The sequence below is a fragment of the Falco punctatus genome (genome assembly GCF_963210335.1).
Source record: "Falco punctatus genome assembly, chromosome: Z".
Classification (NCBI taxonomy): domain Eukaryota; kingdom Metazoa; phylum Chordata; class Aves; order Falconiformes; family Falconidae; genus Falco; species Falco punctatus.
This window is the reverse complement of record NC_137586.1, coordinates 31,595,624-31,615,457: the sequence shown is the minus strand read 5'-3', so window position 1 is coordinate 31,615,457 and position 19,834 is coordinate 31,595,624. Positions and strand designations below refer to the sequence as shown.

Below are 19,834 nucleotides of genomic sequence, written 5' to 3'. Positions count from 1 at the left end.
AGCTTTCCCACTAGGTAGAACATGCAACCTTCTACGTAAATATATACACCAGCAGAACTTGGACAGCGTCACTTTTTGTGATTCTGTCAAGGTGCAGCAATACCATTGACAGGAAGAATTTCCAGGTGTCCTGGTTTCATCTAAGGTAGAGTTAATTTTCTTCTTTATAGTTAGTACAGTGCTGTGTTTTGGCTCTGATGTGAGAACAATGTTGACAGCACACTGATGTTTTTAGTTGTTGCTGGGTGATGTTTATACTAAATGCAGGACTTTTCAGTTCCATGGGCCCTGCCAGCAAGAGGGCTGGAGGGGCACGGGAAACTGGGAGGGGACACAGCCAGGACAGGAGACCAAAACTAGCCAAAGATGTATTCCATACCATGGGACGTCATGCTGAGTATATAAACTGGGGGAAGAAGAAGGAAGGTGGGGACATCTGGCATTATGGCGTTTGTCTTCCCAAGTAACTGTTATGTGTGATGGAGCCCGGCTTTCCTGGGGATGGCTGAGCACCTGCCTGCCCGTGGGAAGTGGTGAGTGAATTCCTTGTTTTGCTTTGCTTGCATGTGTGGCTTTTGCTTTACCTATTAAATTGCTCTTGTCTTAACCCTCAAGTTTTACATTCCTTTCTGATTCTCCTCCCCATCCCTCTGGGGGTGGTGGTGGGGAGTGAGCAAGCAGCTGCGTGGTGCATGGTTGCCGGCCGGGGTTAAACCATGATACCAGGACAGCTTCTTAGGTAGTACAGGTGAAGTTACCTTCCTGGTTTCCATGAAGTCAGAGAAGTTATGTACCATGAATAAAACCTGAGAATCTGATTATCCAAAAACAGGCAAGAAAACAAAAACCAGCTCTCTCAAGTGTTTGGGACAAAGCATAGAGTATATAATTACTTGATGTAACAAACACTGCCATCTTGGCACAATTTATAGCGTTTCCTCACTTGTCCAATTGATAATTCCAAAGCACTACTTCTATCCCCCCAAAAATCGGAAAACTTGGGGGTTTTGATATTTTTTGTTGTTATTTACCCAATAACTCTCACTTCCTCTTACTATCTTTAATGTCTCCTTTTATTACTTACTACATAACTAAGGGCAATCAGTGACATTAGGCTAAAATAAATTTACTTTCCTGACTCATATTGGTATGTGTAGTTGCAGCGTAGGCATTTGCAGGGTAGGCTCACTCACATAGCTCAGTGCTTTTTGACCAGGTGTTAGAAGCCTATGAGTGCCCAGCATCTTCAGATGCTTGTGTGCAATGGTATAAAGGACACAAGGCAACTGCAGTCTACAGCTGCCTCCATTCAAAATCCACTTTAAGTGAGGATTCTCAAAGAACGGAGAAAAATTTGTGGCATCCACATTAGCTGAAAAATCTCAGAAACTCCACTGTCATAAGTAGGCATACTTTCTACTTCAGCTATGTACCAGTGACATTTCCCAGCACTCGAGAACCGCAAAAACCACGGTGGCAGCACCAGTTCTCACAGCAAAAGAGCTTCAAACATTGCACTCCAAAAATCACATCTACTTTACAAGACCAGTAGATAATGTTTCATGAAGCACTATGAACATGGTGTTTTGCGGCGAATGAAGAGACAGGACGTAGCCTGATGCAAGCAAGATGTCAATTTATTGTACAGAAGCACGAGTTTATATACACTTTCAGAAGCTGCGCGTTTTAAACAGATTGGTTCTTGAAGGTAAGCATTGCAGGCTAGGCAATCCCTGATTGGTGGTTAACTGCCATCAATTAACAGCAAGGTGTTACCTTTCCTTGGCGCCATCCTTGGCACCATCCGTCCCCCACTCCCCTGTGCTCTGTAAACATGCCTCATCATGTTAATTGTTGTCTAGACAAGCTCGAGCACATTCCCCTCAGCTAACTGATTGCCACGCAAGGTCCTAGTTTCCAGCCCGCTCCTGCAGTGTTTAACTAACAATCTTACATATTGACATTCTTCTGGAAAAGGCTGAGAATGTTGTCTCAGGTAGAGCAAGTTTTGATGAACAGTCACTTAGGCAACACTCCCAGTCAACAGTGCTCTGTGATACGTGCTATTATTCAGTCAAATCTTCTTTGCAATAAACTGGCCTGGCTCTAAGAATGGCTACCTGCGGTCCAGGATAGACAACCTGAAAGATTCGTGTCAAGCAGTGCTGTGATATGAAACACAATATACGTCTACGGAAAGCATTTTCTTTTTACAACACATGGAATGGAGCTATGGAATCTATCTTGACTTCTATGTCTCCTGTAAACTGGATCAAATCATTGACACTTCCTCACAGGTCATTGCCAGTACGTGCATGAACAGGACTCTGTAGAGATGCATGGCAGAATTCCCTGGTGAGAACTATGATGTGCCATTTGCTTTTTTCCAGCTTTTCATCATGAAACTTACATTCCAAATTAAGAATTAATCAAGACAAAAATGAATAATGCATTCTTTATACTCTTTGGTAAGTAAACCTCAAATCAACTTAACTATAGTACAGGATACATTTTGCTTTCAGAGGGAATAAAAGAAAATAAAGGAGTTGAACCTTATACCAACGACAAGGAAATTCAACATACGTTTGCAGCTCAGTTGACAGCACTGTTCAAGAGATTGCAAACTCTCATGCATAACACATAGGCACACTGACATATACTCAAAGAACCATCTTTAAAGTCTTGAGCTGATCTATTCCTGTTGTTTAATCTCCACCTGAATCATGAAATTCTACTTTATATATAGTAATTTTTTCCCATAGGAACAAATATTGTATCAAAAATTGAGGCCATCACTTCAGCTACAAAAATAAACATCTCTTTAGCAGAACACCTTCTCACACAGCACTATGTTCAAGTGTAAATGTTACGCTTAACCTGAATTGTAAGTGCTTTTATAGAAATTCAGAATTGCCTAACAATACAACAAAACTACAATTATCTGATTCACTTTCTTAAGTCAAGCTCACTCTTTTCCTGAGACCATTTGTCTCCAGAAAACTTCAGTAGCTAGTTTTAAGTACCATGCTCAGAGGCTGACTATACAAAGATGTATGTGCTCACTCCCTACTTCAAAGTGAAACTATGAGAAGAACCATCCAGAACACTTTTGCAGGATGTATTAAAATTCCCTACGTATAAAAAAAACAGTAGAGGGTTTCTGTATTTAACTGCAAAAATGAAAATCCTCTGGTTATTGCAAGAAGCCTTTACTATCTGGAATGTAACATGTCTGAGGAATTATATGAAATAAAAATTAAATAACCTGCACTAAAATAAACCATTTTTACATTAAAAAGGACATTCCGTACATCTTGCATCACATAAAAATTCAATTAAACTATTATTTTTTAAAAACATTTTTAAAATATGACACTGTGTAACAAAGAAAAATAAAGATTTGTACTTACACAATTGGAAACATCTCATAGCTAAGGCAGGTCAATCACAGCTGGGAAACAATATTAAATATCATACAGCTTCCACAACCTATCACCCTTCTAAAGTTCAAAACATGACTGTAAGTGTACACTATAAAATAAACTCTAATTTTGAAGCTGCTCCTACCTTTGCAGCTGTAAATTAGACTTAACATCCCCCTTGTATAGTGAGTAAGACCCACAGGGACTTTGGTTCATTAACAAGGATGAGTTACTCAAAGGAAACAAATATAAAATTAACATTCAGAGTTTCAAGAATTCCCTGACACCAGAGAAAGAAACAAAAACCCTGAGATTATCTTATCTTTAAACAACTTCAAAGGAACTCCATGCTTTATTAATGTCTTCTAGGACAGAAGATGGGATCTGGGGCATCCCATATGTAGAAGAGGACCTTTTATAAAGCAGACACTCCTTCATTCTGCCTGACAGTAGTAGTCTCCAGAAAAAACTTCTTGATGATGGACATACATTTTGTATGTAAATCAGGGTACTGTTACACTTTAATGTTCTATGCATCATGTGATCAATTAATAAACCCCTGAAACTGAAAAGGGCTCAGGGGACATGCACAGGGGCTCTGTGCTTTTGAATCTCTACGAAGAATCTAGGGAATGACTGCCCAAAGCTGTTGCAAAGAAGCCAAATTTATTTCAACATGAAGGAGAAGAGAGGGTGACCTTTGTTTTAGATAAACGGCTGTATCAGCTGGGTGGATCAGCTGGTTATGTAAATGTTTTTCCCAGAGTCAATAACAAGATTGCAAACGTCTTCCTGAGCCAACCAGACCAGAATATGGGAAACGTGTATACAGCTCCGTCCAATATGGAGTATAAAAAGTCAATATTGAACAAAATGACCTGTGAAGAGAGAAACAGGTTTGAGCTGACTTCAACCCACATGTTCCCTCCCAGCAAATGGTGACACCCAGCATCATAACAGTCAGTATATACAGACCAGCAATGAGAATCACATTTATATTGTGATCCAACTGTGTATCACTATTGCTATGTTGTGTTGTATTGTAATTTCAGTACATTGCTATATCACTCTGCTAACGCAAAATCCTGTGTAACACAAAATATCTTCCAGGAAATTTGGTATTAAATATTAAATAGTCCTCACGTGGGGCATCTAAAAGAAATCTGGCAAAGCGTATCAGACTTTGATACAAGGAACACAGAATTCAGTTCCTTTTACTTGTAAATACCATTTAAGTACCAGTAGTAAAGACAGACAGGTTCTGCTAGAGTATTAGCTGTTACACTTTAAAGCAGTCAGAAATTTCCCGGATAAGAGTAAACCTTCAAAGCTGGAGCATATGTAAAAATCAAAGTTCAAAGACCCTTTATTGGATACTTTTCAACAATATATCCTACTTGGATTCAAATACCCTATCAATATATCATTAAATATATCACTGATTCTGGTATGCTTTGATAATAACTATGTGGAGTGGCCTCCACACAGAGCATGACATTTCTGTCCCTTACAGCCTCCCAAGGAGAGCTTATCATGCAAGTCTGTTAGTATTTTTAAAAACGTGCATGCTCTTAGATGCATGAAGGCTGTTTCTTGTAACCTCTTTTATGTTTCTGGCTGTAATTCACATATTCATTGTGAAATCTAAAATGTATCGATATCTGCCCACCCCCCCACGCCCACCCCGTATTAATGGATTAATAGGATTATGCAATGCAGCGTATTCTTATGAATTTAAAAACATCTCCTTATTGTTACCCCTAATAGTGGTCACAGATCTTGATTCTCCATGAACCACCAGGGCATTTTTGCTTCACTGCAAGTATAATGCTTTGTTGTAGTATTACTTTACCAGATACAATTCATAATGAGGTTAAATATTTTGTTTTCTAAGGGGATAGAGCAGTGCATTTTTTTCACAAAAGGCAAGCAGAAACACTTGATGAGACAATTAATGACTTTAAATAAATGTTTAACAGTTGTTATGCATCATATAATAATTCAGCCATAGTGGTACTGATACTACAAGCAATGCCAAACTCCTCTGTCATATTTGTATCTGAAAAAAATATTTATATAGAATTAATTAATCTCTGTAACATAATTCTGGATATACCGTTCTCATTAATTTGATTATTTATATGCATCTGTATTCCTTTAAATATTGCAAGTGAAACAATTCATTAAAAGAAACTGGGCACACAAAAATAGATTTATAGCCCAGAATCTGTTTTGGTACAAAGGAAACTCCTTCTATAACGAAGTATTTATAAACAGCTACTGTGCTGCTTTCCAAGTGGGTAAGGGAATGAAATAAATGTTTTCACAAATTTTACTGGTTTAATAGTTTGTGGCAAACTTGCTCCAGCACTCAATACTATTACTTTGAACATTTTTTGCTTACTAAGTTAAACTCAAATTCTCAGACAGTAAACATTTGGGCCATTTGCAGAATGAGCTGTTGCCAGTATTTGCTGGTTTAACCCAGCAGATGTGAAAAGCCATAGACACTAATACAGTACAATTTGCTTTTGCCAGTCTCAACAATGATTTTGCTGCTTGGGGTTATGTTCCACTGATGTTTCCTGGCTTTGTACAGCAGCATTCTCTGCTATGAAGAACACAGCAGCATCTGTTATTTTTCAGGTAGTTGAGCATAATCTCAGCCCTGGGAGGCATTATCTATAGTTTCAAATGTCCTGGAGGAAATAATAATAAAACAACAAAACAAAAAAAAAGTAGTCTTCAGTCAGGGAAAAAGACTTGGAACTTCAAAACTTTACTGTTCCTGCAGTACATCAGCAAACTCAGTTTCAGAAATTGTTTCTTTCACTAACAAAAGCCATAGATTTCATGGCAAAATATGAAAATGTAAACTTTTTTATTTCTTGTGTTGTACAAGAAATGTAATTTCATTCATGGTACTGTAGAGTAACACTACTGTAAATTATGTATATATTTTTGGTTAGAGTCTAATTGCTGAATTATCAATTAGTACTTCAGTTCTCACAAAAATGATATATAGATATAGCCATACTTAATCAGAGCTGTAGAGACTGAGTTTAAGAGCCTCTGGATTAAATGAAGTCTAGCTCATAAAATAGACTAATGGAGTACTTTATTTAAAAAAATAATATATCAAAAAAAAGTGTAACACATTAGTCGTAGCAGATCTCAAAATATTTTGAAAGGTCAGAAAAATTGAGAGTTCAAAAATATCTAAAAAGACAATTTCACAGAACTGAAAGATGCACTTAGATACTGGGATACTCCTATTTTTCTTGAGTGTATCATTAGAGTCCTGGAACAAAATTTGTTTGTTTTGTGATTGAACTGTGTATTGCAATTGCTACACTCCACTAAATGTAATTTGTACTTACAGTGTGATTTAAGTGCATTGCTGTATTACTCTGCTAAATCAAAAATCCCATGTAGCTTCACATAATTTCATATAAGAAAATTCTGTGTTCACTATACCCTCTACACATGGACTATCTAAAAGAATCTGGTCAAAGTGTATTATACTCTGACATTAACTGGCATAGTCGGCAGGATACTCCTGAGGGTGAGCAGTATCCATTAAAGCAGTAATTACTTTGGCAAAAACATGCTTTCTGATATGGCATTAGTCACAAATAAGAACCTAGTAGAGAAAACCTGCACTGTGATTAAGAACAGGTAGTGAGTGATAAGGCTGGCTGCAGACAGGATCACTACAATTTAAAAGAGGAGACAGAATTATTACAAATACTAGCAAAGGCTGGGAAAATCTCCCCAGTAACTCTGAAAAGGAGGGATGAGAAAACTATAACCAGCATTTTTCAGGGACAGCAAAACAAAGCACTCATCCCACTGACATTTAGGACAAATTTGAAAAAATTGAAAGGTTCTAAACAAGCTGAAGTAAGGAGAGAAAAGCAGGGCTTCACAGGTTGCTGGATATCTACGTTTGAGTAATAGTGCAGAAATTAGAAAAGGAGAAATGAACACATAGCACACTAGAAAAAGGAACAGTTATAAAGGATAACATAACGCATAAGCAACGCACACACTGAATAAAAGTTCTTAGACTCAAAGCTGCAACCTCAATTCCTATGTGATGCCGCCACATGTATGGATCATTTACTATGGTCTACTGAAATAGACCTCATTCAAGTAATAGCCACCACATATACCAAGGACAATGAATGATCAAGAGATACCTGGCTTGATACTGATCCTTTTCAGGATCCTTTTCACTCACGAGAAGACAATATTACAGAAGTATGTGCTCCCATGGCAAAACCCAGTAATGAGGGGGGGGTGGGGGTGGGAAAGCAATGGAACTGAACTAGTTGCAACCCACATATTCCTTGCCAGACATGAAACATCCAGCATTGTTACAGTAAGCATATTGCTAGACACCAGTAATAGAATTCACATTTGTATTATGACTGAATTACATATTGCAACTGCTACGTTCTCTCAAACGTAGTGTCCTTGTATTGTGATTTCAGTGCACACTGTATCAGTCTGCTAAATCAAAATCTCATGTAGCTTCAACTGACTTCAAGTAAGTAAATTTTCTGCTATGCCCTGAATTTTCCGTATGTGGAACATCTAAAAGGACCCTGTTAGACTGTACTGGACCCTAACTTTTTCCTCTTACCAAATCAAAAGTAACTAAAATGTATTTGATTTACATTACTATGCTGCTATAGTAAATATACAGTAAAGGTATAGTAAAAAACTATAAGTAAAAGAAGTTTTTTTATAAAACAAAAAGAAAACCATAGCAAAACTTAATTTGAGAAAGTCTGTGGACTTATGGTGTTGACAATCTGCGTACACTTACATAATCTATAAAACCAGTTTTACAGGACTATAGCACTGACAGTTTCTAAAACTACCGTTTTTGTTTGCTTACTAGTTCTTGCAGCAAAACCATTCTCTAATTCGAACAGTAGACCATAACAGCACCCAACAAATACAAGGGGTAAAACTCTTTCATCCACTGCATTCCCTAAACAGCTGCACAATTTTTTTGTGAATATGGAATGGAGAATTGAGGCCTAATAGTTAAGGCTCAAAGATGTCTACTAATTCTGGCTACCTAAGCTGAAGCACAAGCAAAAAATTCTTACTGACACTAAAAACTAGGGACTACCTAGTGACTCCAGAAATACAGATACTTACGTCCAAAACCCATGCTCAGAGGTGACCCACTAGTCAAGCAACAGTATTTAAAATGTAGACATGAAGCCACAGAAAGGGACATGTTTGTGTATCTGTAAACTGCCAACACAAAATACATATAGCATACTTGTGTTATAATTTCCATCTTTACGTATGTGTACATCACAGCAATTCCAGTAATTTCAGCTGTCTATATTAAGTTTAAATAGCCATTGTATTTATAAGTTGGTTCAAAGAGGCTTCTCATGAAAATCAAAACAGAAACAGAAGAAAACCTGCTGAAATTTACCTCAGAGCCTATCAGCAAAAAGTGTAGCTATCAGTGCAAAGCCATTACAAGAACGGACTACAAGCTAAACACGGGCAGATATTTGCTCTCTTGAAAGATTTAATTCACAGCACTGTAAAAGACATTACCACCTGCTTTCTCCATTCCATTCCTGCACATACAATTTTTAATGAATGAAATTTTTACTTCGCATTCCAATACAATTTGCTTGAGGTCACTGTACTGACCAGTAGAAGATCTGATCAAAAACTGAAGGTAGACTGTAATTTTTAGGAACTGCTATTGCCATCCACACACATGCTTACTAATGTGATAATGGAACACCATAGTTTGTCATCTAGTTTCAAGAGCTTACTAAATCTCATTCAAGCTGACCAACCCCAAATGTAAATACATATTTCATTTTACATTTATTTCACATAATTGAGAAATACTTCAACCTGAGGGTCTGATCATGTGTATCTTTACCCCAGTATTTGGTACATATATTGTCAACAATGTAAAACCACAGTATCATAAAGGATTCAATTAAATACATACACTTCTCTACATAAAGGATAAAAACAATATTCTAGTGACTTCTTCCTCTTTATTTAAAATAAGTACTGGATTCTGGAATCCAGAACTGTATCATGAAGCTCTGGAAACTTAAAGGCTGACCCCTGAGAACCAACACTGGCGTGGTTCCTACCTTTGTCAATTTCCCACCAGAGTTAATAAACACGTATCATATTATCAACAAAAAGTATTAGCATAGTAGGATTTTTCTGCCTCATTTTCTTTCTGCCTTCTAAGAATTTCAAAGCTAGCACACAATCTTATTATTATTATTCTCTAAAACACTCTAGAAAACTTATCCAACCTACTTCTCAGTACGTGCATCTGTACAAAAGTGGAAAAATACAGAAAACTTTCTCCCAGTCTTCAGGCATCTCTTGCCTATTAATAAAAAACAGTCACTGAGATATGACAGAATTACTTGGTACTTCTTCCTTATTCTAGAAATTAAAATGTATCTTTATTGACCATTCTTCTGAGTACTACACTCAGTGAAATAAATATCCAAGTATGATCCTGTTAGAGTGTCTTAGAAATATTACAGAGAATATTCACACACACACTATCAACTTATGCTACTCCAGAGACAAAAACCAGTACCAAGTGGGGAAAACACACTTAATGGCTATTTTATCTCTCTCAGGCAGCACAAATATAACCTATGTCAATATACCATTCCAGCACAAGTGCCTCTGGGCAATACACGAGTGAAATTTTGAGGCACGAGGTTACTTCAATGCTTACGGTTAAGATTGCACTGAAGTTTTCCACCAAACCAAGGCCTCAGGTAGTTACTTATCTTCATAAATTAAGTACAGCTGATGCAAAACAGAAAGACTATATCACAGGTCCAAATTCAAAAGACAAATCAATGCCTGAATTGGAATTATAAATTAATAGCTTGAGGCTACAGTTCCTTCACAGATCACCAAAATTTCCCATAAACACTCCATATACTAGACAACAATTGCATTAAAACTCCCTCAAGGATCAGTTTCTTAAATGTAATTATTCTGTACATTTTAAAAAAACACATATGATACGCACTTCTCAGCCAAGAAAAAGCATTTAGTAAAACCCTATTGGCACTAAAAGCACATCACTTCCAATACCGATGGTTTACAAAGGAGGTTCAGATTTTGACAAAGGCAATGACAACTTTACGGGCTAGATTTCTTTTATTATTAAAAAAAAAAAACAAAAAACAACTTACTACTATAATATCTTGGAAATAGGATAATTTCTTAGGTAATCCTCTGTACCAATATCTCAGGGAACTAATGCTTGTTAAATGCAAGTCATACCTTTTCTGTGTTTCTCTTTGGACAATAATTATAGAAAGAGAAGCTCAACTCCAGAAGATAACCTTACAGAAGAGACATTTGTCTCCTTGGCAAATGTCATGTTCATTTGCCTACTGACTCCATAGCTATCCTTGAGAAGGCTGTTGAGAGGCCACACTAATGCAGTAGGAAATCCATTTTCATTTTGACACACTTGATAATGAGAAATTATACATGCCTCTGTATCTAAGACTGCAATTCTATCCACTCCTTTAAGAGGTAAAATATTATATTTTAACGTTAAGAAAGCTGCACAATTAGAGTTGTAAGGTTCACCTAGAGGACAATGAGTCTTAATGATCGCTACATATACCGCTATCCAGCAAATGAGGCATAAACGTTAGAGGAACTGGTTTGTATTCCCATCTTGAATCAAAATAATGGGTACTCTTAGATCCTGGCATTTGTAGGTGTTCACTCTAAGGCAGATAAATGCTGCTTGTGAAAGCTGTCAAGGGACAAGAGCTGCCAGTGGCAATAAGCAGAGTTGTTGTCAGTTCTTGTCATTTCTGGAGATCAGCTGCTAGCCCCACAAGGTACTGGACATTCAGGAAAAGCTTAGATTTGACCTTTCAACAGCTTCCTTTCCTAAAGACCTACGGGAGATCCTACCACAGTTTTGTAGCTTTTTGAGTCTTCAGGATACCATGTGCTACTTATGTACCAGAACTTTTTATTAATTATGGTAATCAAATCTTGAAAATTGAATGTAAACAGATCAGCAATGTAGTTACCAGAGGAAGGAGATAAAACACATTTTTCTAGCGTAGCAATACCATTGCAAGTGTTATATAGTGATGGTCTTTTCTGATGCTAGGTGATGAAGTATGAAAAATGCAAATTCTGTACTTAATTAACTCATAACCACACAAGAGCAAAATATTTTAAAGAAACAAAACTCCACTCAAAGATCAGATCAATACTGCATTGAAAGGAGTGAAAGCAATACTGCAAATTACAATACACACATGGCAAAAATAAACATGCTTCTATCAATTGGTTAACACATCATTCTCTACATCCTAACACCAGAAAAAGAGAGTTCATGTTTCTTTCTGAAATAAGTAAGAATCTTCAAGCAGCATCTGGCATTTTAAGCTCTGAAGCAAAAGAATCATAATTGCATCTACAGATGTAATTTTCCCCTATTTCAGCATGTTAAACCTATTTATAACATTACTGAACATGCCATACATGTCTTGACTACCAGTATCAGATCAAGCACATCTCACAGGAAGATGAAAATGAACATAAAAAACAAAGGAGCTTTATTTTATATCATAGCAGGAGGAAAACCACAGCTGTATAACTAGCAATTTCCACTAATCAAACTCTCGTCCAAGCCACTCTATCCATCGACAATAGTTTCCTCTCTTTGTTTCCTTACCTTACAAAGTAACCAAAAGCAAAATAACTTTGAACTTCTGAATAATACTTAAAACACTAAAAACCATTTACAAAAAAACTATACTGAATTTAATCTATACACTATTATTGTATCATTTAGAGCAATGGGAAATTTTAGTCAACTTGAATCTAAAAACAGTTTGTAATGTTGCATGCCCAAATACTGCTGCAAAGAAGTCTCTGGGACAAATCAATGTGCATCCAGAGTCAGTGTGCTTGCTCCTTCTGCTGAATTTGCTTTTTTATTGCTTAAGTGAGCAGAAATATAACTACATTAAATACAGAAGAATAATATTACCACAAGCTAACATACCACATTGAGCATAAGACCAAGGTTCATTACATAAAAATTATTAGTATTTTGAGTGTGACATACAGCTTGGGCTGTATTGCTGCACTTCTCTAAACTGGCAGCCTGAACTATAATTTCTGGGATTGATTCCCCAGTCCCCAGTACTTCTCATTGCTCAGTCCTCTAGGCAGTAATTCAACAAAAACAACCATAATAAGGGAGACTCAGATATCAGACATACATAGGGAAATGCTTCAGGGAGAATGAAAAAAAAAAAACAACACCAACAGACCACAAAGAACAATTAACCCAATCATTTTTCTGTAGAACAAACATTCAGATCACAAAGACACACACATAAAGAAACATATGCAGTGACAAAACCACAAAACTCGATGTCTAAGTGATCTTGTGCAAAAAATGAATTTCTGCAGAATGACTTCATATTAATAGCAAATCCAGAACATCTCTGCTAAGATTTATGCATGCTGTTGAATATGATAGTATTCTGTTTGCAAACTATGACTCTGAAATGGCTGACAGTGTCAAAGAATGCTGTCTTCATATTATTAACAGCCTCTGATCACCTCTATTCACAGAAACTTCCTAACCGAACCCTAGTATCTGAAGGGCTTCAAATATATTAATTTGAATATAAATTATCTGTATTAGAAATGGCTACAGACTATGCAACTTGTGGAAACTGACGTAATCTGCAGATGAACTATAAAGCCCCAATTTCTTACTTTTTCATAACAGCAGTAGCACATATTATCTTCTTCCTCCATTTTGTTTACATTTATGATTTTACTGGACTCAAATGAAAATAAAAACTAATGTATCGATACACAAATCCTTCTTGTAAAGGAACAGATTAACTCAAAAAGCACAGTACCAAGAGACTAGTATCATAGTCATCGCTGGCACCATTTTCGTTCAAAAAGCACAGAGAACAAGAACTGAGTAAATATGCATGTTGAATTACATTTCTGGTAACTTCAGAATATGGGTGAAGCACTTTCTTAAAGAGGAATACAGTCATTAGTACATTGATGCTGATTTTATTCCCTGATACCTGACAACATTCTTGAACACGATCTGAAAAATCTCCTCTGACTGGCATTCATCTAGCCACAGATCTTTAACTCACATGCCAGCAAGTGCCAGGAAAGCTAATGAGGTTTCAGTTAGCCAGTCTCCCTCAGCAGTTCTTCAATCTCTTTAGATGTAAACATTCTGCTCACACAAAATACATTGTTTCTCTTCTGGTGTTGTCACAAAAACATGCTGATAAATTAGATCACAATGAGTAACAGACACATGAAAATAATATCAAATTCCAGTTCAAGCTAGGAAATATCAATAACTGCCATATCCAATAAAACTCTTAATTATTTCCTTCAATCAATAAGCAGACAGGTACATAACAGCTACTTGACACGATTCTAAGACAAAGTTTTCTTTCCAAAATTTCAAAAAAATATGTATTTCCAAAAATACACCCTTATCTACTACAAGGACAATCATCATGTAAAGAGGAAAGACTGGAAAGTATATGACTTCTTGTTGCAATGTTGCTACTCTCACATTTAAAAGTTCACATTTCACATTCACAAGAAAAGACACCGAGAAGCTGACAAGATACTGGATAGGACAGCAAATGAAGAGCAGAATCCTTGAGATTAGCAAACCAGTGTCATCACATCATCATCTAGACAGATCATATCATACACAATCCATGCTTAAATAGGAATTTTACACTATGTTTTAACTATAATGTTGAAAAAGTATCAGCAGGCAAAAGGAATATAATTTAAAAAGAGCAATTTCACTGCAACCTACCACATATTTAAATCTTTAATTCCTTTACTAGATTGATCTTAATATTAATACCATCCCTTTTTGTGTAAATTACCATAACATTTTCTGAAATATGCTCTGTCTAGCCCTCAAGGTATCCAAACATATCCATGTAGGATACAGATCATGGGCCTAAGCTGTCTAATTTTCAGAGAGATGCTTAACAGCTAATTGAAGTATCATGCCTGGCAAAACTGCAGCTTAGATTAAAAAAAAAAAGAAAGAGAGAGTATGACTTTCCCAAACTATTGAGGCAGAAGACAGAAATCAGTTACTTTAGGCTTGGACCAAGGAGGGAGATGCACTGACGAGGGACCAGTTAAGATTACAGCACCCAGCTCAATGCCTAAATTGGTGCTAACTGAAAGCATAGTACTCCTTAGTTATAAGCAGAAGAATCATTTAACAGTCATGTCGTCTCTCTCTGAAGCCAAGAAAGTTTATCTGTAGCTACAAGAAACAGATACTGTGACTAGAGGTAATAACTTGGGGGGGCTGGGGATCACAAAGTCCAACAGGACTTGTATCACTTAAAGTAGAAAATAAGAGCTCCAAAAAAATTGCAAATACAAAGTGCAGGCAAACACTGAAGCACACAGCAATGCTGGAATTAGACCTGTAGCCACAGATACAGTATCAGCTCCATTCTGCACTATGCAGACTACCAAAGTGTCTACAAGAGTGTGAGGACCAACCTCCAGTTCTGTAACTGAAAAGATTCTGGAAAACAGTACCTGAAAAAACTATGCATTACAGAACTAAAATGCTAAGGCAATATGAAGAAGGAATGTATTTGTTTTCCTTCTTTGATGGAAAGAACTGTTGTTCGATAAGCTTCACAAGCCACATTTGGTAGAATAAAGTTGCTTTATTTATCAACTTTGGCTGGCTGTATATGTGATTGCTGGTTAAAGCAGACTTACCTTTTCTATTTACTTCAGAGAAGCAAGTCCCTACCTTGGGTAAGTTTCTTAATTTTTCTAGCCTGTCTGCACAAGACAGTGGCTTTCTAAACTTAAAGCACCCACGTCAGCTCACAAAAAGAGCATCTGAGAAGTTCTAAGTATTGTTTTAACGATTTTGATCACTGTGGTATCCGTTTACAGAGGACTACATTCCATGGCTGCAGAATATATTAACTTATTTTGTACATAACTCTGTTCTATACATCATTGGCATTTACCATCATTATTTAAGGCCAAGTTTGTTTTTCTTAATTTCTGCTTCACTCTATGGCTTGAAGTGCCTGAAGGTACCATACATTATACAATAACATGCATATCTGCAATTTATAGTGAAGATCTGGACAAACATACTCAAAACAATTGCCTAACATTATGCTTCTTATTTACGCAATTAAGTGAAACAATGGAATTTTGTGGTCACTACTCAGCACTAAAATAAAATTTTAAAAAGCTACTTAGAGCAACTAAATGCCAAATCAGAAGCTCAGTGTTACACATTCCCAGGAAGGCCATTTAACTGCTCCCAGTTGCTTTGTGCCACTTAAAAGTAAGAAGAAAACTGCTCTAAGGAAATTTCTCAAGATTTGTTCAGATGGAGAGATAAAGAGGAGACTGCTAGTTTCTAGTACACACCAGTTCTTTGCATTATGTCTCAAAACAGAAGTATGTGTTTCCACCTCTTTTTATGTTTGTGAAAATATGGTACTTACTTTTAACATCTCGCGCACTAGAAAGTAGTTGCAAACTACTTGATGTTTGATCAAAGTTGATGTAAGACAAGTACATGTCATATGCATCAGTATCAGTTTTTAAGTGACTATTTTAAATTAAAACAGAAAAATAGAATTACCAAAACTGCAGGGAGAGATGATCATTCTTTCCATATGAAACTAAGCAAAAGTCCAGAAATCAAGACATATGTACAGACTCTTAAGAAAACTTTTGATGACACCCAGAAGCCTGTAGCCTTTTTCTTGACAAGAACTATAGTCTCTTGAGACATAACTCCCAAATAAATGTATAACATTTACCAAAAAACAAACAAGTAAAAAGCGGCTTTAAGGCAGCATAGGGGGCTATGGCCTATACCTAAGATTTGTATTCAAAGGATTCTTATGCCACTTTTATCTGTTTACACAATTCAAAATTTGATCTTAAATGCAATTGCTGTGAGATCTAATAACGAACATTTGATTGGTGAATGTACTTGTTTTAAATGATGTCTTATTGTTCAGAGCTTTTTGCAAAGATAGATCCAATGTTTTTAGAAGAATGATACGTGACTTGTCTGTGCATTCAGAGGCCTCGCTGTTTACATTTCCCATACAGAAAGAAATTATTTCATCTTGGTTGTTTTTTGCAAATGCCTTTATATATGGTCTCATAAATACAGAGAAAGATCATCAGAAAAATGTGTCAAACAGTATACTCACCTTCATCGCTAGCTGCTTGCTGTTTAACCAAAGTCATTGGAGACCTAGCTGGGGGTTTATTTAGTGGATGACGCCAACTCTTAGACATTTGCTTTCTTTCAACTTCTGCTAACTGAAAAGGAAAAAAACCACAACTAACTATGTAATTCTGCAAAGTAAATTCTAATGAACAAAAACATTCTTCTGTAAACAAGCATGGACATGAATTCTGTAAATACTGTTAGGTTACCTGAAGCACCTTTAGTGTACCAATTGCACGTTTGTCTCCAATTCAGAATATAGACTTTTAAAAGAGCATTCCTTGTCAAACACAAATGGCTTGAGGTATAAGTTACTGCAGTCCTTCCCAAATTAAAATAAGTCCTGGCTTGCTGAGGCAGTGTTTGAAAGGAAGACAGTTCAAAAAATTCTGCAAACCCAGAAGTATAATACAGCCACTAACCATGGCTGGGAACTGACTTCATTTTTAAAAGACTGCAAAATTCCTGAGGAAGTGAAAAAAAAATATCTGGAGTTGAGATTAACAAATTAAGAGTCCTGATATGCAATTAACATGTTGATCTGGGAGATGAGGAAATTCCTCCCTCAAGCACCCTTACGTACATTTAGCTTAAAGTTATCCAAGCTTCAACTAAAGCCAATGCTACAGAGTCCATAAGTGCAGCTTTCACAACTCCAGATTTGACTGCCATTGGGGACCCATGAAGTAAACCAGCTGATGATGGTATCTGGAGGTTCAAGAGCAGAGGAAGGGCAAGCACACTGGGAGATGGGTGAGAAGGATGGTCTCACACGATTCCTATGGACCACAGCACTCTGCTCCTCAATGCCCTCAGTCTAACCTAGCATGTTACACACATGCCCCTTGACTGATTTGAGAGTGGAAAATTACTACTATAAAATGGAAGTAAATTACAAAACAACATCGTATTTACTGTGATAAACAGAGGGAGGAAGATGTGGTTAAAGCAGAGGACAGGTTTATGATCTAGAAAAAGTTACTGACTAAGTAAAAATGGAAAGAAGATCAGACTTTTTAATTGCATCTGTACAAAACACTTCTTCGCTTAACAGAAAGAAAGATTATGCAATTATACTGGAGGATATCTGAAACTTCATATATAAATGGCTGAAAGGCACAGAAAGAGATAAATATAATCTCTAATACATGATGATTAAAACAAGGAGATGTTTATAGTGTTCCTTATTACTGCAGTGGAAGGGCTGGAGCCAAGATCATTAAAACCCACAACACTGCAAAAAAAATCATTAGTGCACAGTTCATGTGTGTGAAAGGGTCAGCATGATTTTACTTTGGCCTCTAAAATATATTTCCCACTAAACCTGGCAATATGGCAGTGGATTTAATGCTCTCTCTCTGTCAAACTGGGATTGACCTCAATTCAGACAGCTACTGTGACGACCATCACAGCTTAATTATTCATGATGCTTCCTAAAGTCAAACCTGCCCACCCTTCATAGCAGAGAAGCAAGAGTTAAAAAAAGAATGTAAGTTTGCAGGTGCCCCAATGATAAAACATTACTAAACCTAGCACTTAAAAATTAAAATATGTATTACTTTTATTAAAAGCATCTTTTTCTTCAAGTGTTTCCTTTACACGTTTTTGGCCATTTCCAAAATTTAAGAACAGCAAGTTTCACACCCTGAAATCATACTGTCTGTATTATTGTGCTATACCCATGAAGATTCAATGGCTATAGCCATTGAAGATTCACTTTCTCTAACTTCAATACCATGGATACAGTTTCAACAGAAGCAAGCAAGTCCATAAGATTTCACAAACCATGTCAGATAATATAATAGAATGATAGCAAACTTCGTTTCCGTCTAACCTGATGTAGAGATGCTCCTCAGCTTTCCTTCATCCACTTCATTTCCTCATCAAACCAAAAAATGAATTACCATGTGCTTCCACATCAATATGTTCTGTCCTTGGACAGTAAGTATCTCAGAATCAACCCATTCTGCTGACATTTTATCAGCATAAGGTTAACTCCCCTTAAGACTCAGTCAAGACAGCCATTTTTTTGAAAGAAATACATCATACCAAATGCAGCACTCATCTCTAATAATTTCAATTTCATGTCAATAGCAATAATTAAAGCTGATAGCCTTGCTCATACTGGCAGGCAGTGAACATGGGAACAGCTTGAGAATAGCTGCAGACAGTTTGGATTCACAGATATAAAGTGAATTTACTACATATCTAAAATCATAGGAAAAATATGTCAATGAGCAAGCTCCAGAAACATTCTGCTTCTGGTTCCAAATTCCCACTCTTGCCTGAACACTTCAAAGCATGTTCAAATTAGCATCTGATTAAAATAACGCATATTCTTAAATGCTTTAATATGGATATCAGGTCTCATTAGAAGAATGTTCATTCACATTCCATTAAATCAGGAATATATTACTATAATGATGTAATTTGCTTCACATACACTGGATGTTTCCTTGCCATCAACTTCATCCTTTTTTACAGCAGGCACTTCTCCATGTTCCAAGCTACTTCCACAGCTTTCTAGGCCACTGACATCATCCTCTATCACGACATTTTCCTCTTTATCTGAGTTTTCTGCTTCAGAAGCTTGTCCCTCTGACTTATGGTATGGTACAGATGAAACAGGCGGATCTGGAGATTTCAAACTCTCTTCTTTTCTGTAGGTATCAGAAGTGGGCACGCACACCACAGAATCTTCAAATATAGAGAGAGGATGACTGGAATCTGTCCTGTCCTCATCTTCCAGTTTTGTTTTCTCCGGTACAGGAAAAGAGCCCGAAAACGAGTCTGAATGGATGTTTCCTACAGAGCAAGTATATGATTTGTTAATAGATCTCACTTTATATTACTGTTTTTCATTTCAGAACAACCTGAGTTACTCAAATTCAGAGCATGGTTTCTCGTTTAGAAATCATACGAAAAAGCATGTAGTAGAAGGACATATACAAACATACGTTTGATCAAAGAATATATTAAATGTAAATGTAAGTTTGGAGTGTGAAATCTAGTTTTAATCATTTAATCAGTGTTTTGTATTTGAATTACAACAGGTCTTTTTTTCATCCAA

General features: G+C 36.5%; 1 protein-coding gene across 7 annotated transcripts in view; it reads right to left on the bottom strand.

Moving 5' to 3' along the window:
• KDM4C (lysine demethylase 4C) overlaps positions 1–19,834 on the bottom strand; it is a 308,684-nt gene that overhangs the window by 110,378 nt on the left and 178,472 nt on the right. For 6 of the 7 annotated variants that reach the window (XM_080372288.1, XM_080372287.1, XM_080372289.1 and 3 more), the window contains 2 exons: positions 19,208–19,569; positions 16,745–16,856 (listed from right to left, as the gene is read on the bottom strand). In XM_080372288.1, the coding sequence (XP_080228414.1) occupies positions 16,745–16,856; positions 19,208–19,569 (474 nt within the window). Of the gene's footprint in view, positions 1–1,619; positions 4,301–16,744; positions 16,857–19,207; positions 19,570–19,834 lie in introns of those variants that run through there. The other variant, XM_080372292.1, reaches the window with a different exon arrangement.